The sequence below is a fragment of the Myotis yumanensis genome, unplaced genomic scaffold (assembly GCF_028538775.1).
Source record: "Myotis yumanensis isolate MYYU_CA2020_CCGP unplaced genomic scaffold, mMyoYum1.0.hap1 SCAF_1, whole genome shotgun sequence".
In the NCBI taxonomy this organism is placed as follows: domain Eukaryota; kingdom Metazoa; phylum Chordata; class Mammalia; order Chiroptera; family Vespertilionidae; genus Myotis; species Myotis yumanensis.
Window position 1 is genome coordinate 38311894 of NW_027223752.1, and position 25057 is coordinate 38336950.

General features: G+C 38.9%; 1 protein-coding gene across 2 annotated transcripts in view; it reads left to right on the forward strand.

Moving 5' to 3' along the window:
• LOC139012573 (serine/threonine-protein phosphatase 2A 56 kDa regulatory subunit epsilon isoform) overlaps positions 1-23371 on the forward strand; it is a 113551-nt gene extending 90180 nt beyond the window's left edge. The window contains exons 4-12 of one of the 2 annotated variants that reach the window (XM_070418701.1): positions 1716-1846; positions 1992-2051; positions 3048-3156; positions 4845-4898; positions 4996-5046; positions 7460-7579; positions 11978-12105; positions 14217-14318; positions 19258-23371. In XM_070418701.1, coding sequence (XP_070274802.1) covers positions 1716-1846; positions 1992-2051; positions 3048-3156; positions 4845-4898; positions 4996-5046; positions 7460-7579; positions 11978-12105; positions 14217-14318; positions 19258-19357 — 855 coding nt within the window. In that variant the 3' untranslated portion in view covers positions 19358-23371. The remainder of the gene's footprint in view (positions 1-1715; positions 1847-1991; positions 2052-3047; positions 3157-4844; positions 4899-4995; positions 5047-7459; positions 7580-11977; positions 12106-14216; positions 14319-19257) is intronic. The other variant, XM_070418709.1, reaches the window with a different exon arrangement.
• The last annotated feature ends 1686 nt before the right edge of the window (positions 23372-25057 follow it).

A 25057-nucleotide genomic window follows, 5' to 3' on the forward strand; every position in this document is an offset into this window, starting at 1 on the left:
TGAATGAATGAATGAATGAATGACATTGTGTAGCCAAGAATTGCATCTGTCTCATTGCCCACTTTTGAAGACTGTCCTTCAGTTTGTGCTTTCTGCCATTAGTTGAAGGGCCAGGTTTTTGGTCTAGAACTCTGCCTTTTAGTCAAAGAAAAGCACCAAACAAAAGTAGGTAATTTATTTGATTGAATACTACTCACTGAGTATAATATTCTGCTGTCAGTCTTAGCCTCATGTCTTAATCACCTGAAATCATGCTTTTGTATGTTGATAGATTTTTGGTAATTAGGGGTAGTTTGCGTTCATTTATATGCTGTCTGTATGTTCTTGAAGTGTTTTGCTGTGAAGTCAACATTAGAACTATGAGTTCTGCTTTATTGCTATGATAATGAATGTATGAAAAGCCTCATTAAAATTTAAACCAGTCTCTAAGTTTGTTCTTCAGCCAGAGAAACCTGCCTACTGACATTTAGAAAAAAAAAAAAATAGCAGCTTTATTGAGATATAATTCATATACCATAAAATTCACCCTTTTAAATTTTATAATTCATTGTTTTTTAGTATAGTCACAGAGTTGTGTAACCATCATTACTATATAATTTATCGTCCTCCAAAGATACACCATACTCATTAGTCCTTCCTCATTTTGCTTTATAATTCTATTTATTTGCTTATTCTGTGTATTTCAAATAAGGGGGATATTTGTACATTTCATACAATTTATTAATTTCATACAATATGTGGCTTTTTGTGACTGGCTTCTTTCACTTTGTATGATGTTTGAAAGGTTTATTCGTGTAGTAACATATATCGGTACTTCATTCCTTTTTATGGCCAAATAATATTTTCATTGTAGCATAATTTGCTTATCCATGCATCAGATGATTGCCATTTGGATTCTTCCTACTTTTTGGCTATTATGGATAATAGTGCTGTGAACATTCATGTACATGTTGTTGTGTTGACAAATGTATGTTACTGACTTTACAAATGATTGGGAACTTCAAAATGTTATTCATGTATAACATACATACAGAAATGTGAATGTTCACCTCAATGAATATTTACAATGATATTTATTTGTTTACCCATGTAACAAGAACCAAGATCTTGAAAGAAACACTACCTGCATCATTAGGGACTTGCTGATGTTTGCTTCGGTTTAGGTTGCTTCATTTACTTGTATGCTCTGGTAGAGCTGAAGGCTTATCTTAACTGTATCTCTGGAACATAAGCTCAGTGGGTACCTGATGTCACAGTAGTGAAGTTGTTGAGATAATGGACTCTAGGGCCTTGGCTGCTTGAGTTCAAATCCTAGCCCAGCACTTATTAGCTTTGAGACCATGGGCAAGTTTACTTAACATCACTCTTCCCAAATTCCTCCTTTGTAAAATGGGGATAAAACTACCTCAGAGGCAGTAATATAAGTAGGTTGCTTAGAAAATTGCCCGATGATCATACTAAGTACTGTCTATGTGTTACATAGTATTATTGTTATGGTTATTGTTATTGTGTGTCTTTTCACTAGAATATAAGCCCCCTCCCTTGTCTGACTTATTTATCACTGTATTCTGAAAGGCTAGCACTGTGCCTGGCACATAATAGGTACTCAACAAATTTTTGAGGAAGGAAGGAAAGGATTTTAAATAATGAGTGGCAGAATTCCTAAATTCTTTCCTGAAATCGCTTTTGACAGCACCCTCTTTCGTTTACAACAGCTTTTGGAGCTATTTGACAGCGAAGACCCCCGGGAACGGGACTACTTAAAAACAGTCTTACACAGAATTTATGGCAAGTTTCTTGGTCTTAGAGCATTTATCCGAAAACAGATTAACAATATTTTTCTAAGGTAAGTGGAGGGAGGGGGGAGAAGGAGAAGCAAAGTTGGTGGTTTTATAGAAGTATTAAGTAAACCTCAAATATTTGAATGTTGTGTACTGACTTTATTTCTCTCTCTCTTTCTTTCTCTCTCTTGCTCTTTCTCTTTCTTAAAGGTTTGTTTATGAAACAGAACACTTCAATGGTGTAGCTGAACTGCTGGAAATATTAGGAAGGTAAGCACATTTTTAGCCAATTGCTAATCTCAGGTGAATATCGTTCTGTGAATTAGGTTCAGGTGGCACAGGGAAATGCTGACCTAGATCTATTGCTGTATGTACATCTGATACTCTCATTTGTGCTTTAGCGTGCTTCCCAACTGACTCTCCAAAACGCGGTTTCCTGTTCCCCTTGTTCCACATTTAGGCATTGCCAATTCTGCTGGGACGACTGAAAGAGCTAGCATTTATTTCCCATTACGCAGACAGTACATCTGATTGCAGTCAGACCAGTTACCACAAAACATCTTATTCTTGTTAGTTTCTAGACTACCTGCCCTTTGCCAGATCTTTTGAAAGCAAGTTTATAATAAATCGGGAAGATTGCCATGTTCCAGGGACCCGTGGACCCAGGTGTAGTTCTTGAGCAGCTGTTTCCTGGTGCAGTGGAACAAATTGGAAAGAGACAGCTGTTGTGTAGCTTTCTACACACAAGGGAGACTAATGTAACTGGACAATGTGATTACTTAGTCTCTCCTCCTAATATGAGGAGAAAAAGAAGGTGGAGTCACATGGTTTTCTCTGTAACTTCCTGGGCTGGGCTCTAGGGTATTCTTGGTCTGAGCAGAGATATCAGGGACAGGAAGGAATGTTGTCTAGAAATGGAAAAGGTCATAAGTGAGCAAGGCAGGCAATTATTTAGGGAAGGAAAACAGGGAGGAAGAATAAAGAGTTGTTGATACAAAAGATTTGGGGACCATCCAACCAGGTTTCAGAGCACAGGAGCCTGTGCTGGGAGATCAGAAGCCAATTTTCTTCTCTTAAATTTCCTGCCTACTCAAATGTATTCTTTGAAGTAACTAAGAAATCTTGACTGCCCCTGGGATGGTTTTTGGGTTGCTCTGGACCAGTCATAAACTGATTAAGATTTAACCCAATCTCACAAGAACAGTTTGTCTTAGTTTAGCTTGTTGAGGTAGCATTGCTAATTCACGTCTCTTTCCTTCTTCCTAGTATTATCAATGGCTTTGCTTTACCTCTTAAGGCAGAACACAAACAGTTTCTGGTGAAAGTGTTGATCCCTTTACACACCGTCAGGAGCTTATCACTCTTCCATGCCCAGGTAGAATTTTGTACAACTACTTTTGGAAGCAAAGTAAAGTTTGCAAACCCAGTGTTTCTTTGATATTGATATGTGTTTATTTTGTTGTAACAAAGACATTTTAAAGTTTAAATACCCCCCCAAAGAAAATAAAAATGTGTGTGTATGTTTTCAATGCGTAGGAGACTCATGGGAATATTTTTCAAGTGAAAGGAGTATTTATTTAGTCATCTCATTTTTCAGAGAATTTAGATGACTTGCCCAGTTCACAAAATTATATATTGAACATGTTTTGTATAGTAATATATGTGTGTGGGCTTTTCAGATTTAGATCTTTAGACATGTGTAATCATTTTTTAATGTTTTTGAACATTTTGTCTCAGCCTTATTTTGCAATAGTCTATTAAGTTGCCTTTTGCTCCCTCTTCTAGTTTACTCACCATACCTTTCTAACTTTCTACACACAAATAAATACTCACAGTAAACAAATCAATATTTTCACATCTTTTTTATTTTTAGCCTCCATTACTTTAAAAAGTGTACCCCGGTCTATTCCCACTCTGATTCCCATGCTAACACTGTCTTGCATGGTAAGCATGTCACTAGGGGGGAGAGAAATGATCTAGTGGCATTTTAATTTTAGTATTTCAAACCTGTGACTCCCCAACCCCCCCAGTGGGAATGTTTTGAGTTTGCATAAAAATGTAACACATTTTTTCTGAGCAGTGTTCCTCTTTAAATGTGAAGTTCTGTGTTTCGAGGAAAATTAGTCCATATGCTTCTAATTTAGAACCCCCTCGAAAAGTTGTTTCCCAAGAGTGGGTTTCTTGTCCAAGAATCCTTACCAGCCCTTTTACAAATCTTGCCTCTAGTTTTTGAAGCAGGGTATCACATTGTGTGATCATCTAATAAAAGAATTCTTGCCTAGATGAGTTAGTGTCAGATGTAAAACTCATATTTCTCCAGGGTCCAACTGGCAGGTAGAACCTTCTGTGTCTTCCTGAAACTGCTTTAGTTTGCATGTGCCATTTCAGGCAGCCAGCAAGGTTTTTAGGAAGAGCCTACTTCTCATAGAATGCTCTTCTGGAACCACAGAAAAACGCAGTACTGTTGATGTTAGCACAGACAGAAAGAAAGCCCATGAGATGTAGTTCAAACTATATGTAGATGAGCTACTTTCACAATATACTGAATGTGACATTTCACCTCTGCTTTTCATTAGCTAGCTACTTCATGTCCCAATATTCTTTTTCTTTTGTTAATGTTAGGCTTTAAAAAATATTGATCCTAGAGATGGAGGGTGTGTGTGTGTGGGGGAGAGAGAGAGAGAGAGAGAGAGAGAGAGAGAGAAACTTCGGTGTGAGAGAGATACATCAATCACTTGCTTCATCCCCGCAACCTAGTTATATACCTTGACTGGGAATCAAACTGACAACCTTACTGTGCACTGGACAATGCTCCAACCAACTGAGCCACCCCAGCCAGGGCTATCCCAGTCTTCTTTTTTTAAAAAATTCCCCTGGAGCCTTATTAGTGCCACTCTTTGACTTGAAAAGTAGCTTTTTATATATTTTTTATTTTGAAAATAAATTGGATGTGAAGTTACTAAAACCAGAGTCTGAAAACATTTTAGGAAGTTTTAATAATACATCTTTTGAAAACTTACTATATAGTATTCCTAATTTTGTCCTTCATTTTTATTTCTCCAGCTGGCATATTGCATAGTACAATTTCTGGAGAAAGATCCTTCACTCACAGAACCAGTAAGTACTTTTTTCCATAATTTCGAATTAGAGACCACTTTTCATGGAGTGAATATGAAAAATTAAGTGTCATTTGTTTTTTTCCTTTCCATTTTAGGTTATTAGGGGGTTAATGAAATTTTGGCCCAAAACATGTAGTCAGAAAGAGGTAAGTGCTTAATGTCAGTGTGTTAATAGCGTACTAAATAATTGGTTGAGTGCCAGGCACAAGTTAATAAGCATGTATAAAATGAATTCTTTCACTTAATCCTCATTGCAGCTCTGTAAGGCAGGACTACCAATGTTCTCATTTTACTGGTTATGAAATTGATGCCTCGAGAAGTTAAGGAGCTTGGCCGAGTACACTAACTATAGGTGGTTAGGCCAGAACCTGCCTTCTCCTTCCTGATTCCTGAACCCTGGACTTTTATCACAGTACTGCTCAGCCCTACTGAAGCCTGAGCCAGGTCCCAGACATGTGTCCAACTGTCTGGGCCTCTCCATGTCACCTTCCTAGTGACCACCTTCATAGTGTGGAGGTTTTGTGTGGAGGTTTTGCTGTCACTGTGGATAGATGCTAGAGCAGTGATGGCGAACCTATGACACGCGTATTTTTTTGGTTGATTTTTCTTTGTTAAATGGCATTTAAATATATAAAATAAATATCAAAAGTATAAGTCTTTGTTTTACTATGGTTGCAAATATCAAAAAATTTCTATATGTGACACGGCACCAGAGTTAAGTTAGGGTTTTTCAAAATGCTGACACGCCAAGCTCAAAAGGTTCGCCATCACTGGTGCTAGAGCAAACTGCCCAAATACCCACTTTAAGACATAGTGTAGATGGGATCTTCCTATGCACAGTCGTAAAATATGTTACAGACCTGTAGATTAGCTGTTTACAGGTGGCCTGGACACCTCTGACCTACAATGATTTGTACTTAAAAAAAAAAAAAGAATACATATATATTATTGATTTCAGAGAGGAAAGGGAGAGAGAGAGATAGAAACATCAATAATGAGAGGGAATCATTGATCGGCTGCCTCCTGCGCACACTCCACTGGGGATTGAGCCTACAACCCAGGCATGTGCCCTAAACAGGAATCGAACTGTGCCCTCTTGGTTCATAGGTCGACACTCAACCACTGAGCCACGCCGATCGAGCTGTACTTTTTATTTTTATTTTTTATTTTTATTGATTTCAGAGAGGAATGGAGAGGAAGAGAGAGATAGAAACATCAATGATGAGAGAGAATCATTGATTAGCTGCCTCCTGCATGCTCCTTACTGGGGATTGAGCCCACAATCAGGGCATGTGCCCTTGACTGGAATGGAACCTGGGACCCTTAAGTGTGCTGATGCTCTATCCACTGAGCCAAACTGGCTAGGTCAGAATTTCTATCTTGACAAATGGCAAGAGTCTACAAATTTTGCTTTTAACGGAAACACCCTCCTTTTCAAATCAGTTTCAATTCTCCAAAACCCTATACAGCTTCAAAAAATCATCTAATTTCTTACCACCTGTTAGGTAAAATTAAAAGTATGCATTGCTACTCAGATGTATCCTAAGATATGAAGAAAGCATTGTCATTTTTCATATTTTAATTGCATACTTAATTTTTCTAAGGTAATTATTTTTTATGCCTAGATAGGTAACTTGTTTTTGTTTCTCTGTCGGTTTTCCATTATATTTAAAACAACTCACTATACTATTGATTTGGCTCCATTTTGTGATCTAAAAGCAGTTTCTTGAGGCACGTGGTGCTGAGGCCACGAGATTCACTGTGCTCAGTAGTGAACAATGATGTGCATGTTCGTATGTGTAAGTGTGGAGATTGGGTAGAAAGGCTTTAAAGGCTGCCTGCTTGGGGGTGAACCTGCTCATTTGTATCTTTCCGATCCTATGTGTTCTGTTAACAGCATATCCTAGGGCAGGGGTGGGAGTCGGGTCTGGTCCATGGGCCATATAAGGCCTGTGAAATCATTTGGTCTGGCCCTGCCAAGGCATTAGGGGTGAATTAATTAAATGTTTGACCAAATAAAGCAGGCTAATTTTTAAGTTGATGATTTTGTATGGCCTGAGAATGATGTTATAAATATCCAAATGGCCTTTGGCAGAAAAAAGGTTCCCCACCCCTGTCCTAGGGGAACACCTGTGCCATTGTGGACTTTCGTGCATGCATTCAGGACGGCCACTCCCCCGTTGTTTAAAACATGTAAAACATGTGGGTGAGGGGAGAGATAGCTGGGTTGATAGCAGTAGAGAGAGAGCACAGGACAGTCCTGTATTGCAGGATCCCTTTGTCTAAGAGCAATTGTTCTGTGTAATAGATGTAACACCTATTTTTTCCAAAGTAAATAAATAGAATTGTATTTTCAATGTCAAGGGAACTTGCTCTCAACAAGCACCCTCTGGTGAATTCTTTGTGAAATGAACATCTAGCATAATACCTGTGTTCATATATGTTTGGTTTTATGTATAAATTTTTCTTAGAACAGTGCTAACTCTCATTAATCCTCACCGTTCCTATGGATTTTTTAATGAAATGCCTGACATTTTGTGTTTTGTGTGTTACTTACAGGTTATGTTTCTTGGGGAGCTGGAAGAAATATTGGATGTGATTGAACCTTCACAATTTGTTAAAATTCAAGAACCTTTGTTTAAACAAATTGCCAAGTGTGTATCTAGCCCCCATTTTCAGGTTAGTACCAGGAGGGCATGAGGCAGAGTAGCCTATGCAGCATGTATTATTTTGGTAAAATTTTATTTGTATTGAATTAATATAATGGACACCAGCTACCTGTTGTTACTTATTTGCTATGTTCTCACATGATAACAATAATTTTAACAATAAGCACCTTTATCTTGAGCACTACATGCCAGTCACTGTGTTGATGCTTTCTGCTCAGTAACTTTAATTCTTATGACCACCCTGCAGGGAGGGCATTGTGATTTTTACAGATGTGAATACTAAAGCTCAAAGTGGCAGAATAATTTGTCTAGAGTAAAGTAGCTGAATAAGAGGTGGACTAGTAGGCTTCCTATAGAGCAAGCATGTCAAACTCGTGGCCCACGGGCCGTTTACCTCGTTAATTTGGCCCGTGTTAGCCTTTGAATTTGACATGCTTGCTATAGAGTATAAGAGAGAATGCTAAATAAAGCTTAAGAGAAAAAGAACACTAATATTTTACTCTATACTAGTTGCTTTGTGTACATTATTTCTAAACTTCAAATTATCTTATGAGGCTCCCTTCTCCCCTCCACCCCCCATTTTCTAGATGAAAAAAATAAAAACGAGACTCAGAGAATGATTTGCTTAAGGTCCCAAGTTAATAGGGAGTGAAATCAATAGGTATAGCTGCTTGTCTGAACCTTCCTGTGGCACCACTCTGCCTCCTTGTGGCCACTTGGGGAGAATACAGTGCAGGTGAACCTGGCAATTTTCTCTATTGGGCTCTTGTTGCAGTGATGAGGAACCCACGCAAGAGGGAAGAGGGTGATCTGGGGTGAATACACATTAGGTTTTATCCTTCGATATCTCACCAGAGGTCTGAATTACAGAGTAGAGAATTGACTCTTGATATACTGCCTGCTGATTTGAAGAGATTGTTCAGATTGTAGTTGGCTAACAGTGGACTTGAGGGACTTTCCCCTGCTCTGCATTATCCTGCACAGTTAGAGACACCGCTGTTGTCTAAAGACATCTCAGTGTGTCAAGTCAGTGATCTCGTGACAATCTTGTGATTGTGCAACCCCCCCGCCCCCCACACACACACACACACACTTAGAAACCATTATGTGAACCATTACATTGGATGATATAACACACATGTAGATAGGAAAAATTCAGGATACTGTAGATGTTTTGCATATTACACATGCCTGCGGAGCTCAAACATCTGGATTGTTTACCTTATTTACTGTTTTCATGAGGATGTTTTGTGTAATTAGGGCAAGGAGCAGGAACCTTTTAAAAATATTTTTATTGATTTCAGAGAGGAAGGGAGAGGAAGAAAGATAGAAACATTAATGATGAGACAGAGAGTCATTGATCAATGCTTCCTGCATGCTCTCTACTAGGGATTGAGCCCACAACCCAGGCATGTGTCCTGACTGGGAATCGAACTGTGACCTTCTGGTTCATAGTTGATGTTCAACCACTGAGCCACAATGGCCAGGCAGGAGCCTTTTAATTTTTTTTAAGAATAGCTTATTACTTTTTAGAGAGAGAGGAAGGGAGAGGGAGAGAGAAAGTAAAACATCAATATGAGAGTGCAACATAGATCAGCTGCCTCCTACATCCCCCCACCGAGGATCAAGCCTACAATCCCTGGTATCTGCCCTTGACCAGGAATCGAACTGGCAACTTCCTGGTGCACAGGACGATACCCAACCAATTGAGCCACACCACACAGGCCAGGGCAAGGAGCTGGAATCTTTTAAAATGAGTATCACTAGGAAGGAGTAAGTGATTCTCAGAAGCTCAGAAAGGAGACAAAGTGTCTTAGTCAGCTGGGGCTGACTACTCTAACAAAATGCCACAGACTGGGTGGCTTATGAACAACAGAAATTATCACTCACAGTTATATGGAGGCTGGAAGTCTGACATCAGGGTGCCAGCATGGTTAGGTAAGGGCTCCTTCCTAGGTCACAGGCTTCTTCTTGTGTCTTCACATGGCAGAGGGGCTGTTTTGAAAGGCATTGACCCCCATTCATGAAGGCTCTACTCTTATGACTTAAGTACCTTCCAAAGACCCCACCTACTAGTACCGTCATCTTTCAGGGTTAGGATCTCAACACATGAGTTCTGAGGTGACACAAATATTTAGACTGCAGCAGTTTCCATACCAGACTGTATGAACAGCAGAAGCTCATTTTTCAGTTCTGTAGGCTGGAAGTCTGGGACTAGAGTGCCAGCAGGACCTGCTTCTGTGAGGGCTTCCTTTCTGTCTTGCAGGTGACCACCTTGTCCCTTGTCCTCACATGGCCTCTCCGTGGTGAGTGCATGTGGAAAGAGAGGCAGTATCTCTCTTATAAGGCCACCAAGCCTGTTCAGTTAGGACCTTACCCTCATGACCTCACCTCATGGGGGTAGGGCTTCAACCTAGTAATTGGCGGGGAGTGGGGAAATGCCACAGTTCGGTCTATAGCAGAAAGAAAAAGGAATTTTAAATTATTCGATAGAACAAAAGAACTGAAAACAAAAGAAGTAAAGTAAAGAGGTTCTTTATTCATTCGTTGTGTTCATTGGTTCACCCAGCAAACATTTATCCAGTGCCTCAGACACACTGTGTGCTTCGTGGTGTTTAGACACTCTGTCCTTGTTGGTGCCTCTGCCTCCCTCCCTGGATTCCCCTCGGCCTGGAATGGCCTTTCCTCCTTTCATCCTCCAAAGCCCAGCTGAGATGCCACCCCCTGTGTCATCATCATCTTGCTACACTCCTCTCCCCCATGTCATCAGGATGGTTCTGTCTGCCCTTCCCTCCAGCACTTTATTTCTGTGTCTGATGTGACACTACCACAGTTTACATGGATAGGCTCGTAGGTCGATTCCTTCTTTCCCCACCGGCGTCTGAGCTCCATAGGGATGACAGAGAAAAGAGTTTAAGAGCAGGGACTTTGGAGTCTGCCCCTTGCCAGCCATGTGACCTTGAGCCTCAGTTTCCTCACTGGCAAAATAGAAATAATGCTACCTACTCAGTGTGTTGGTGGTGAGGATTGAATAATATGTATGTGAAACACTTTGCATAGTGCCTGGTATATGGTAAACATTCAGTAATGATTGTTTCTTTGTATTCTCAGGGTCTAGTGCCTCACAAGTCCCAGGATTTTTTTTTTTTTTTTTTTTAACCAAGTTGAATAATGTAAATGGAAAGGTTCTAATTTCTCAAGAGTGTATTGGTTGATGCTCTTGTACCATTTTATTAAATTAAATTTAAATTACTTTAAAATTAAATTTATTTTTTTATTCTTTTATATTTTTCACTTGATTTATCTTTATTGTTGAAAGTATTACAGATGTTCCCTTTCCCCCCCTCCACCCCCTTCTGCCCTCCCCAGGGCTTTACTGAACTATTATCTGTGTCCATGGGTTATGCATATATTCATATAAAATTAAAATTAATTTAAATTTTAATTTTTAAATGAAAACATAATTTCTTAATCTGATGGAATGAAAGAAGCCCCTCTTTTCTCATATAACTACCCTTTTTAGAGATTTTAGAATTTTTTTTGAGAATTGGGTTTATATTGATTCTATTATAGGTGACTTTTTAGATACTTTAGATTATTTTTGGAGGTGTTCTGTTGAATTCTTAGAGTCACTTGATAGTGAGGTGGTCAGAGAAAAGGGATCTGAGATAGCAGGCAGTCTTATATATATCTAGTGTCCCCGAGTCCAGAAACGGAGCGACTTTCTCCTGGCTTATTTAGTCCAAAGCAAGGGTGACAGAAATGAAGTCTGGAAAGAGTCCAGGCACTAGACTCGAGTCCTAGCTTTTACCATTTGCTAGTCACGTGATGTTGGCTAGGTTACCAGTCTCTCTGAACCTCAGTGTCCTCCTTCGTCCAATGGGCACAACAGTAGCTACTCCGTAGGTGGTGGGGACGACGGTACATTCTCCCTGCAGTGCAGGCACAGCACCTGCCACAGGAGGTGCTTAGCAGAGGGGACTGCTCTGCAGGGATGGGCAGCTGGGTTTTCTCTGCAGCTATTGACAGTGTCAGCCATGTGCTGTGTGGGTGAAAGAGGTGAGTCAGGAAGGGGGTTAAAGGAATGGTGGAAACTGTATGGCATAGGGGATAGAGGTGTCCGGAGCTTGGGAGCTATGCAGAAAAAATGTGGAATTAGATGAAATGAGCAGTATGAAAGGAGAATAGAAATAGGTAAGGAAACTTCTTTTCCTTCTCCAAATTGATGAACCACTTTGGAACTTTCTGAAAGATTTTAAACCCACAAAAATGTAAAGCGTAATTAATATTTAATTTTACATTTGGTTGAATGATATAAAAGTAGTCTTAAAATACTTCTGTTTGGAGATTTTCAATTTTATCTTTGTCTTTTTCTCTCTCTTAACATTTTCTTTTTCTTTTCTCAAAGGTGGCAGAAAGGGCACTCTATTATTGGAATAATGAATACATCATGAGTTTGATAGAAGAAAACTCTAATGTCATCCTTCCCATCATGTTTTCCAGTCTGTATAGGATTTCAAAAGAACATTGGAATCCGTAGGTTTTCCGTTCCCTCCCTCCCTCCCTCCCTCCTTCCCTCCCTCCCTCCTTCCCTCCCTCCCTCCCTCCCTCCCTCCCTCCCTCCCTCCCTTCCCTTTCTTTCTCCTTCCCTCCCTTGCTCTCTTCCTTTGGTCTTCTCTCCCTCCCTCCCTTTTTCTCTTTTGCTTAATAAAATGTCTTGAGTGCTTGCTATGTGCCAGATGCTGTGCTTGTTGCTAAAGAGAAATATGTGAAAAGATGAAGTCCCTACCTTTAACAGCTTCACTGACTGGTTGGCAAGACCCACAAGTAAACAGATACTTTTATGAAGCAGTGTTATAAGTGTGTTCTGTTAACATAGTTCACTTGAGGGCTTCTGGCCCGTCTGTGAATGGAACAGATATGGGGATGCTCTGGAGGGAGAGGAAGGGTTTGAGGACATCGGTGGAGTGGTGAGGCGCCAATTGAATCTTAAAGGAATTTGGCAGGTGAATGGGATGGGGAAGGCCTTTCAGAGTGTGGGTCCATCTGTCATATAAAAAGGAATAAACAAGTAAAAAACACCTGTCGAGTTCCGAGACCTGAGAGTTTGGGAAGGTTGAAGCACAGGAGGCTGCTGGAAGACGAGGTTCGAAAGGGGAGTGGGGCCCACGTGAGCCTTCACCACGTGAATGATAAGGAAACACTAAAGAGTTGTAAAGTGATGTGATCTGAATTGATTGGCATTTTAGCAAGATCCATTTTTTAAAAAACCAACTCAGTCATTATATATGTTCTGAGGGAAGAAAAGTTTACAGTCTTCAAAGAGAACTTTAACCTGTAGGCCTGTGAAAGTTAGAGCATTCTGTATTTGAATGGCTTTACATATTTCTCGGGGGAATAGAAAGAAAAGTTAAGGTGGCATTAAAAATCAGCAGGTAGAATTCAGTATATTAGTAACTAGTATGGCTTTAAAAGTTTTGCATACAACTGTAAAATAATAATACATTTTTCAAATTCACGAAATTTTATTAACAAAACTGGTAAAAATAAGGAGCCGGTAAACAATGAAGTCTCCCTATGCAGATAGTCTCTTGAAAATCTAGCCTAGAGAGTGGTTTCAGCAAGAGTGTGTAACTGCTCAGTATACTGTTTTTGGCCCTTCTCCATCACTGCCCGGAGCATTTGGGGAGGTCATTCGTTTCAGCAGAAGGGAGTATACGTTTGCCTTTTACTAATGGGCACAGGGAAGAAGCAACACAGCTTCTTATAAACGTTTTGGAAACATCAAACCCATTGTTTACTTAACACCTGGCCTAACTTTTACCAGTGCCCTTTTCAGAGGTATTGGAGCATATTGCAAAAGGGAAGCACTGTTGTATAGTTTTGCAAAGGGCAGTGCTATTTAGATCTGGTCTGAAGCTGTCAGGCCCATCAAGGGACAGTCTTCGTGTTGCCCAAGAGCTGATTCTTCCTTGGTGAGTATGGACCACCGTTTTGGCTGTTTAGCCGTGTGGTGTTCCACAGCTCATCGCAGCCATCACCAGCTTGCCTGTTACCTTACCGGCAATGTATTGGATCAGCAAGGGGATCAAGTTGGTCTGAGTGGACTGATGCAAATCACAAATAGAAACCTAACTCATATTAAACTGCCCAACTTATAGGGGTTTAATATCATATCTATGGATATGAATGATATAAATGACATATTTCCAGCTTTTGATTTTGATGAATTCTGTATATTATCACTTTAAACATAAAATTCTATGCAAATTTAGGCCTCTAAGGTTAGTGCTACCACAGGTGCTCCTTTTAAAAGGTGGAGTTGCTTTTTTTTATGCTTGCTTTTTTATTAAATGAAGTTAACAGTTGCCCACAGGCAAGTCTATTCTGGTTACCAATAATTAGAAGGGCAGAATTAGATTTTTCTTTTTTTAATCCTGCCAACCCCTCAGAAAGATGTCTTGCCTTGAACAGTAAAGACAGTAACTCTTGATTTGGAAATGAACTGTATGTCATTTCTAGTTGTTCCAACTAAAAGGGATGGAGATAGTGTGCAATACGTGGAGCTCATTCAAGGCTTGTGCTTTCTCTCTTTCTCCATCCCGTTATGTACAACTAACTAATAGGTCCCTCTTCTCTGCTTCCAGGGCTATCGTGGCGTTAGTCTACAATGTGTTGAAGGCGTTTATGGAAATGAACAGCACCATGTTTGACGAGCTGACAGCCACATACAAGTCAGATCGCCAGCGGTAACTTTTTAAAGCTTTTTTGTCAGCTGTGCCCAAAACTATTGAGTTCTTTCCTTGCTCTTTGCTAACGTGGCTTAATTGCACTGAAATCCTAAGCCATACAGTTTTATTTATTTAACTCTTCATTTCTGCATGCTCATTAGTTGTGTCTTTATTAGTGGAGCCCCTGGGCAGCAAAGTGTTGTTTTGAAAAAGGCTGCTTTCCTCCTTTCCTTCTGTAGTGTTTCTCTTCTACCTCAGGTTAAGAGCTTGGCACAGAGCTGGCATTCAGGTCCGCATAAGGGAACCATCAGGTAGTTTGCCAGCTGGATCCGCTCCTGTCCTGAACTTAGTTGAACGACAATTGGGCTGATCTTGTACTTCACTCCAGCAGCAGGAGGGATGAGGCACCATTTTGTTTAGTTCTTTGGCTCAGAATTTATTTTCTATTCTAGACCCCCAACAAATTCATTACAGTGAAAAGGACAGGGAGGTGAAGAGTCTGGTGTTTTATAAATACTGAAATGCTTAAGACCAAAAGGGGGCAAAGAACAGGCATACTCTTTATAATAAATGCTATGGCTGAATAAAGCCTTTCTTAATTTCATTTATGTGATTCTTCAGTTTTGTTATTTCTTGTTCAATATGTCCAACTTTCCAAAAGATGATGTCTTAGTCCATTCGGGCTGCAATAACAAAATACCACATATGGGTGTTTTATGGGCAGCTTGTAAACAACAGGAATTAATTGCTCACAGTCCTGGAGGCTGGAAGTCCGAAAGCATTGCGCCAGCATGGCTGGATGAGGGCCCTGTTTCTGGTTCATAGCTGGCACCTTCTCATTGTGTCCTCACTTGGAGGAAGGGGGGGAGGTGTCAAGGGATTTCTGTGGTATCACTCACAAGAGCAGTAATCCCATTATGAGGGGACCATCCTCTTGACCTGATCACCTCCCAAAGGGGCCCCACCTACTAATATCATCATCTTTGGGGATTAGGATTTCAGCATATGAATTGGGGCTGGGGGCACAAATGTTCAGACCATGGCATCAGTGTACTTGGAGACATTGAGGAAAGTCTAGAGAGTTTGTTAGTAGTGGGACCTTTGGTTTTTTGGCTCTGATCATACAGAAGCAAATGCCACTTTATATATTATAAAACTGTGAACCTAGAGGATCCCAGAGGTGTGTGTGTGAGTGTTCAGACCCAGGACCTTGTGGAATCTCCTGAGCAAAGCTCTCTGTGATTCCCTTGCTTCTTTGCTTTGCCTGATTTTGAATGTGTTACTTGCATTTATTGATAAAGAGAGCAATGAGGGGAAAGGTTTGATGGCAGGAGACAAAGGACCATCACACTCATTTAAAAACAATTATACTATGATATATTGAAAAGCAACTTAATTATGGAATATGGCAAGTGTTTAATTGTAGACAGAAGAGGTTGAGATTTTTAATAAAATAATGGAATAAATATTAAGTATGGGACATGTTGGGTCATACTTGCAATTTAAAGAACTTTTATTATATTTATAGTTTTTGCAAATCAGTGAATTTATAATAACTTTTCTTGTCCCCAACTTAAAATGCCTATGGTTAATTCTTATCTTTTTAAAAAGTTTGTCTAATTTAAATAATTATTTAAATAAAGGAAGTAAAGTACACATTCATGCTGTGATATATCACTAAAAGGTATGTTGTACATAATATTCCTTTTTAAGCAACTAATAGCTTATTATCTCAGTTGAATAGGTTTAAATCTGTAGAATCCAATTAACAGTATTAAAGACTTTATTTCTAAAACCAGAGGCCCAGTGCATGGATTCGTGCACCAGTGGGGTCCCTCGGCTTGGCCTTCGAGGATCCGGCCAAAACCAGCTCTCTGACATCCCCCGAGGGGTCCAGGATTGCCAGAGGGCACAGGCCAGGGTGAGGGAACCCACCTGTGCAAAAATCCGTGCACCAGGCCTCTAGTATGCATATAAAATCTTTGGTTAATCTTTTCCCACCCTCCCCCCTTCCCTCTGAGATTCATCAGTCTGTTCCATGTTTCCATGCCTGTGTATTGAGTGTCTGCCCCTTGGTGGTCAGTGTGCATCATAGCAAACGGTTGAACGGTCGGTCACTTAGGGTTTTATATGTATAGATATTGAAATTGATTGAAGTAAATTCATATTTATTGAACTTCAGTAATAAACTGTTTACTGATCATTTATTATTTAAACTAGATAAACTCTTTAAAAAGATAAGAATTAACCAAGGGTATCAGAAATAGACACTGTGAAGTTGATTCTGATAATCTGATATATTAAAGTGACTTATAGCAAATGGGCTTTTCTTATTGAGAGAAGGATTATTTTTAAGCAAGGGTAATATTTTGTTCAATAAACAGTAGAAGGTTAAACAGAATAGATGGAAACATTGGTTTCTCCATAGATATAGAATAGGAAAAGAGAATAAAGAGATTTATTTGGTACTTTCAGAGAACTGAATGAAGGATTTCATTTCTGGATGGCAAGACACTAGTAATTGTTTCAGTTCAGATAAAATTTTAAGGATTGCAAGTCTGAAATCGTGTATGGAATAAGTATATAACACTGTTAGATACACATGCCAACATTAGTGCTATGTAAAATTGAAATTGGGAGAGAATTTGACAGTATCCTAGCTTGACAACATGGTTAAGTTTTTAAACTCACTCCTACAAGTAGAGAGAAAAGTGGGAAAGAATGGGGGTGACACTGATTATATCAGAAATATTTAGAACTTTTGAAGATAAAGTTGTCTGAACAAAAGGTTTATGATAGATCAGCACAAAGTTCCCCTGGAAGAAAAGTCCCACAGGACAGATGGTACTGAATGCCATAAAGCTTTGATCAAAGAAACTCTTCAGGAATAAGATGATGAGTATTTTTATGATGTCGGTTCTTAATTTAAACTGAATTAGGGCAGTATGAACCTTACATATATTTAAACTGTTTTTTAGTTGAATAAAGATCCTAAGGCCTTGCCTACCAATTTCTTCTCCCTCTTCCTCCAAATTAAAGGTCATATTCTTTGAAACCAGCAGGATCTACAGAATTAATTTAAATGTACTCAAATCAGTATTCCCTGATTACATTTATTTAGACTTAATATTATTCTTAAACTGTACTGAGAAACCAAAAGAGATAATTTACCAAACAGCTTGCTTTTACAGTTAAGAATCTGGAATTCATGATTGAAGGATTATCTGATCTTGTCATATAAATATAAATTTTCAGGGTCAAAATTACCCTAAAGGTAATTGTTTGAAAATTATGCCCACTGAAATTACCCTACAGGTAATTGTTTGAAAATTATGCCCACTGAAATTTATATTGTGTAGATTATATTTGAGATAGCTGAAATTAATTATAGTAAACAAAAGCTTAAAATAACAAAATATTAATTATGAAATGATAATATTAATGACCATATTGCATAATGAAATGTTTCCTTAAGACTAGTGGGATGAGAATATAAAATTACTCAAGTATTTCTAGAGTGTTTTTTTTTTTTTTTGTGGGCAATGAAGATTAATTTCTATTGCTATAGTTATCAACATAACTTTAAAAAATTGGGGATGATATAAAAATATGAGGCATTAGAATTATATACAAATTTCACTTAACCTATGTGGATTTCCCTGAGTAAATATTGTACTGTAACTGACATTAAATTCTTGCTAGGTAAAGTAACACATGGCCCTTTTTCAGGAATTATCTGAATTTATGGATACACAGATGTCATTTGGGTGTGCTGTTTACTGGCTCATCACAACATGGGAAAGCTAGGGACAGAAATGAATTATTTTAATATATGTGAATTTATTAATTTACATTATATTCATATATTTCTGGATTAGGTACTTCTGAATTGGTTGATGTTAAAATCAGCACTATTTCTTTTATAAAAATATGGTAATCTAAACATGTCCTTGGCAAAATAAAATTTGTTAACCCTATTTTAGACATCCAGAGTTTTAGTAAATTTTACCAATTTTCCCCCAAATATGGACGTCACTAGTTAAATTGATATTGAACTAAATTTGAAGCCTTGGAACATTAAAGTTTTAATATATAGTAATATCAACACAATTCTGTCCAGATCGTTAACACTGCAATCACAGAAGAAATAATATATAATTTGGTTATATTTTTAAGTATTAAATATGTTAATTTAGATTTTGTGATTTATTAACACTTACAAGATACTGCTAAAGAGTTTAAATAGACATAGTGTAGGAAAAACAGATATTCATAAAGAGGAAGTATATTTTCTTGACCTACTGCATTCTCTGTATCGGTGTCATTTCTAGCATCTCTTTTGAGAAACTGTTTGGAGACAAAGAGAAAATTAGATTTTAAGTAGATCCCAAGTGAAAGTCACTAATGTGCCCTTGGTTTTAGGATAACAGATACATATAAATGATCCTCATTTTTGTTTCTCAGTAATTTTGAAGTTAATATTCTGTATTAAGTATAAAGGAATATTAATGTAAAACCAACCCTAGCTGGTTATGCTCAGTGGTTAGAGCATTGCCCCGAGGACTGAAGGGTTGCAGGTTCTATGCTGGTTGGGACACATGTAGGAGGCATCCAATTGATGTGTCTCTCTCACATCGATGTTTCTCTTTGTCTCTCCCCCTCCCTTCCACTCCCTAAAAATCAATGGAAAAAATATCCTTAGGTGAGGATTAACAACAATAAAAAGTTGTCATCTTCTATTCTGTTCACTAATACTACTTTGTGTCTAAATAAGTGTCAGATAAAAGAGCAAGAGAGAGAAAAACCAAAAAGAAGAAATACCCATAAGCTTAATGCCAAGCTTTTCAAAGACCTTTTAAAACATACATGGGAAAAAGAATGTTCAAGGGACAGTTATTGATGAATAACTTCTTTAAACCTCCCCAGGTATTTACTTTTTATTTTGTTTCTTCCCCAGTGAGAAAAAGAAAGAAAAGGAGCGTGAGGAATTGTGGAAAAAACTGGAGGATCTGGAGTTGAAGAGAGGTCTTAGACGTGATGGGATAATTCCAACTTAACAAAAACAATGGCAGCAACATTACTAACCTGTGGAGTCACACATTTATGTAGTAGAAGATGGAGCAACAGTTTTCTGTATTGTGCAACTTTACAGTAGATTTCACATTTGTTTCATTATTACAACAGCACTGTATATACCTGTCTCTAAGTAAAGGAAAAAAAAAAATAAGGACTTCAATCCAAAGTTTGGACAGTAGATGGACTTCTCAGAACTTTGCAAACATAATCATTGTTCTTAACCCTTAAAAAAAAAAAAAGCAGTTTTCGGAGACCTGTTAATGAAATTGCTGTTAAAATTCCATTGTCGGGAGTTCCTTATTTATCATTAGCAGAGAGTATGAAACAATTCTCAAATGTGAACAATCTTAAATTTAGCTTGTCTTTCTGCTAAGCTGTTAAATGTATTTATAGGAAAGGAAGAAAAAAAAAGACTGTCATTTCCATATAGGTTTGTATAACACCCTCTTCTGGATAACTTGACTGTAATTTGACATCTTTTCCTTTTGCACATCTTCTTGAGTTGAATGTCCACATGGAATGGGGCCGTGAGTTATAAAGGTCCCAGATGAGAGTTTTGCTTACTGGAGTGAACATCTTTCCAGTAGCCAGGTAGTCCTGATACTCCTTTAGGTTTAAAATTTGGAGTAAAAGAGAAGCGGTGATAAACATAGTAGGGAAGGGAATTTTGGGTTCGTGCAGGAGTTGAAGGTGAATCCAAATCAATGTCTTGAATCCTTTGCAAACAGGCTCTGGGACATCCTAGGCTTCAGCACCTGAGCAGTATTAATTGCGTACATCAGTGAACATCATACCAGAGATGGTTTAGACATGTCAGAAAACATCCTTCGGACCATTTTGAAATCAGAAAGACAGACACTAAACAGTACAACCATGAAATTGATCGCCAGGATTGCGGATCTAATTGGGAATAGAGTTGAGCAAACAGCTTGGACTGTTTGGAGTTGTTGCCTTACTTTTTAATATGTATTTATAAAGTATTCCAGCAAAAGAGGATGTAGCCTCTGGGGAAAAACAAACATGTTACCGTGTTTTTTGTAGATTCTCCTATATCTCATCACAGCGCCAGCCCTGTTTTTAGCCAGAAAGGATTCAGGATAAACATTATTATGCATTCTGAATTGGATGCGTATTCCTAACTACTGTATTTGTTACCAAAAGTGGTTCTACAAATGCTACTGAAAAAAATCTGGAAATTCCTAATGTCCTGAGTATTAATAATAAAGTTTAAAAATGCTTTTATATCAAAGGTGCATTGTGACCAAATTGTTTAAGAAAAAACAAAAACAAACAAAACAAAATCTAGGGCTGTATTATAGCTATATTTTATTGGCTCTCTGCTTTGTATTTAAAAGAGGACTCTTAACATCTTGGGGAGATAAAAATACTGATAAAACTGTGTACAGTATGTACTTAACCTATTGTGGTTGCGTTATTATGTACTGAAAGATATGTGTTTGGGGCTTATTTCCAGGATGCATTTGCTTGTTATGGACATAGCAGCAGTGAGTTGATAATCCTAAACCATCACTTCAGCAGCAGTCTTCATGGCATAGAGCTGATTCTGTTCATGTGTTGAATTGTCATAGCAGCAAACATGAACATATGAACTGTTGTTGCTCTTAGTAGAAATATAATATCAATATGGGCTTGTATACTTTCTTCCTTCCATTTAAATATAAAGTAGAATATGCAGTTATATTGTTTCCAAGAAAAAGAGAAAAAAAAAAGGCGGCTGACCTTTCTCCCCTATTAGGTGTTTCAGGATTATCAGGTCACAGTGTGTGTGTAAAAGTCAGCTAATTATGAATACTGTCATCTCAACAACTTTGTAAAACAAACAAAACTTGGCATTGGGAATTCTGAGAAAGAACCAGCAGTAAAATAGTCATATGCAACACCAAACATAACATGGTTTAATGGAATTCATAGGTTTTTCTTTTTAAAAAAGAACATTCATGGGGATTCGATGTACATTTGGCAGAGACTGCCAAAGATGAAACAACTTCCTTTCAAAGTGCTGGAGCAAAGGTGCAAGTTCAACAACTAAAGATAAAAAATAAATTTATAACAAATCCTCTCTGATTTTAGCTTGTTAGTTTTGACTCTGCATTACATTTAGTTTTGACAGTCTAAACGTTTGTTTGCCATTAATTCATCTTTTTTAGATAAGGGACATTAAAATCCCAGGTTTATGAAATATCTCTGCCCATTAGAATGAAATGCAGTCATTTGAAATGAGAAAGACTAGGCTCCTATTTTGCACCTTACCCTGTCTTCAGAGTTAAGGTGAGAACTACACAGATATCCTTGATGTCAATTTATGTGTTGATTATTCCAAACTGAGGAGAATAAAGCCAGATTTTAGACATACTCAAAGAAGCAATTATAGATACATGTCTAAAATTCATAGGGCAACTTCTGAGAAGAAACACTGTCTTTTCTTTTTAATTGAAAGCGACAATGTGACACTTGTCATGTTGTGTCCGGTGACACAGAGTAACTAGGTTGTCTGACTGTTGCACCATGTGACGTATTTAAGGACATACTTGCTGCATTTGCAGCAGCCCTCTCTGTCCTTTCCCGCATTTCTCCTGTTGCTGCGACTTGAGCTCATTGTGACAAATGCATCTTTGTGTTATATTTTGTTTGCTTCATAATTTCCAGAACTATATATAAATCTATTTTTAAAATAGCAAATATTGTAGTTAGTGAGTGATGATCACTCCAAACTTATCCCTACCATATTGGTTTCAGGGGTAGGATTAAGAGTGTCTTTGGAAGAACAAACAAAAACCCTGTGGTTTAGAGTGATGCTGAGGCCTTAGGCTGTGGGCCTGGAAAACCCATGTGAGTGAACTGACCCCTCTCATCCTTTGAATCGAGCATGCATTCCTTTTCTCATTGTGCAAGTGGCCCCGTTGTTTTCCTTCAGTGTTGAGTTTTTGTCCTCTTAAATTTTATTCTATTTTGCTCTCCTTAACATCTGACTGTTTTTTTATAAAATAAAATAAAAAATAAAAAAGTGAGAAATAAATAATACCCTTGATGCCGCTGGATACTCACAAGCAGGGTTATGCTCCTTCATCTTGGGCTCTCTTGCCTAAAGGGAAGGGTTTAAATTATTTTGTACCTCCTCCTATGCGTGGGACAGTCCAGGGTGCAGAGCCAGGAACTGCTTGTAATTGCACCTGCTATACTTAAACGTATAGCCCTAGGCTCAATCACACTATGGGGAAAAAAGTATATTTAGAGCTTTAAAAGCTTTTTTATTTTTTTGTGGGGATGGGGAGGGTGGGAAAGGGAAAATGTATGGATGTTATTGGCATTCTTAAGTGTTCAGAGTTATGTCCCCCCCCCCCCCGCCCCCTCCACACACACACACACACACACACACACACACACACACACACACACACTTTAATCAGGTGCACTGACCTGGCCCAGGAAATGAAAAGATTCTCTCTTTTGATGCTATTACCAATGTTATTACAAAGTGACAGTCACCTATAGCAAAAAGGTGGCACCGGACATGATCGGTGGTGTTTAATTTGCACATCAATATTTTTATTTTTATATTCTGGCTCAGCTGCTTTCTCTGAGTGGAGTTAAGAGATGAGCCACAAAGGATTTTTGTAGTAGGTATATTGGCAATGCATTTTATATTTCTCAGTATTTAATTTTGAAAATCAAAAAGGATTGTGCATCTTGAGAGAAAGTTGAGCAAGTTTTGAACCAGTGGAATGTTCACTTGTGCTGCTGCTTGTGCACGACAGCAGCAGTAGTATCTCTTGGAAATAAACATCCCATATTACGATGTCTATGAATATAGGTTTCCTTTTCTTCCCTCCTCTTCCTTCCTTCCCCTCCTTATCTCTCTCCTTTTTCTTCCTGCCCTTCTTTTTTTTTTTAAAGAAATCACTTATTGTAAATAAGTTGTAATCCAAACCTCATGTATCAGTGAGGAACTTTCAAATATAAATATTACCAATGCATTTTCTGGTTGTTGTCTGATTTTTGATTGAGGGATATGAGAATGACATGTCCATTGCTTTGGGTTTGAGGATTTTGCTTTAGCTCCATAAATCTTTTGGTATTTTAGTATTTCATTGTTTTAGCAGGAGAGGGCAGCAAAAGTTTCTTTTTCCTGTTAGAAATGCTGTGGTTCATGATCGATTTTAAATGTGTGTGTGTGTGTGCGTGTGTGTGTGTGTGTGTGTGTGTGTGTGTGTTTAAACAGCATCTGTTTGTGGATAGAGGTAAAAATGAAACATTTTTGAGATGAAAAGTTGCATATGAAAATTATGAACTGGTTCAACCAGACAGCCAAGACTTCTTGTCCACATCAAAGTTAAAATCCACAAAACAATCTTCCAGCTCGGGCTCAAATGTGCTACTTTTCGAACACAACAAAAGGCAAGTGGAGTCATAAACACTTGGAACTTAAAATGTCTTTGAAAATGATTTCCTTTCTTCAAAGTGGTAACAGAAGCAAAAATGAAGGTGTTCCCAAAGAGAATGTAACTTCCCCTTTGACGGCTGTGTGAGAGGTTCTGTACTGTGGGTGCCTCCTAATAAAGAAGCGTGAAGAATTCCCAGGTGCCTGGCTGTGTGTTTGTTTCTGACCTCTGGCCTCGTGAACCACATAAATAATAGCTTTGATCAACTTGCCTGTGAAACAGTGGGGTTGGTTGGTTCACATTTCCATCTAGAGAAAATCGGGAGCAGTCCAGTGCCTTGCTGTGTAACAAACTACTGCAAAACTTAGTGGCATAACCCAAGTTATTGTTTGCCAGTGTACAGTTTGGGCAGGACGTGGTAAGATCATCTAGTCTCTGCTCCTCGAGCATCAACTTGGGTTTAGTGGAGTTGGAGAATTCACTTCCAACACAGCTCACTCTGGCTGCTGGCTTCGGGTTCAGCCACACGCCTTAGTTCATGACATACTAATGGGGGGCCTTCACAGCATGTCCACTGGTTTCTAAGAAAAATTGCTCTAAGAGCCCAGTCGGTGTGGTTCAGTGGTTGAGCATCGGCCTATGAACCAGGAGGTCATGGTTCCATTACCGGTCAGGGCACATGCCGGGTTGCAGGCTCAATCCCCCCTTGTGTGTGGGTGTGGCGTGCAGGTGGCAGCCAATCAATGATTCTCATCATTGATGTTTCTATCCCTTCTCTCTGAAATCAATGACACACACACACACACACACACACACACACACACACACACACTAGAGGCCTGGTGCATGGGAATTCATGCGCTTGGGGCCTCTCAGCCTGGCCTGTGCCCTCTCTCAGTCCAGGAGCCTTCAGGGGATGTCCGACTGATGGCTTAGGCCCACTCCCCATGGGGAGTGGGCCCAAGCCGTAGTCTGGCCTCCCTCTATGGGAGGTGACCAGCAGGGAGATCGGGGGATGGTGCCCCACTGCCCCCTGATCACTGTCCCCTCCCTCTGCCCGCTGGTGCCTGCCTTGGCTGGTCTGATGCCACGTGTTTGCCGGCCCCACCTGCCGCCGACCAGTCATTCTGCTGTTCAGCCGATTTGCATATTAGGCTTTTATTATATAGGATATATATATCTATATCTATAGATATAGATATAGATATATGTATGTATATATTAAAGAAAGATTGTTCTGAGAGACAGGAAGTGGAAACTGCTCATTCTTGAGGTGTGGGC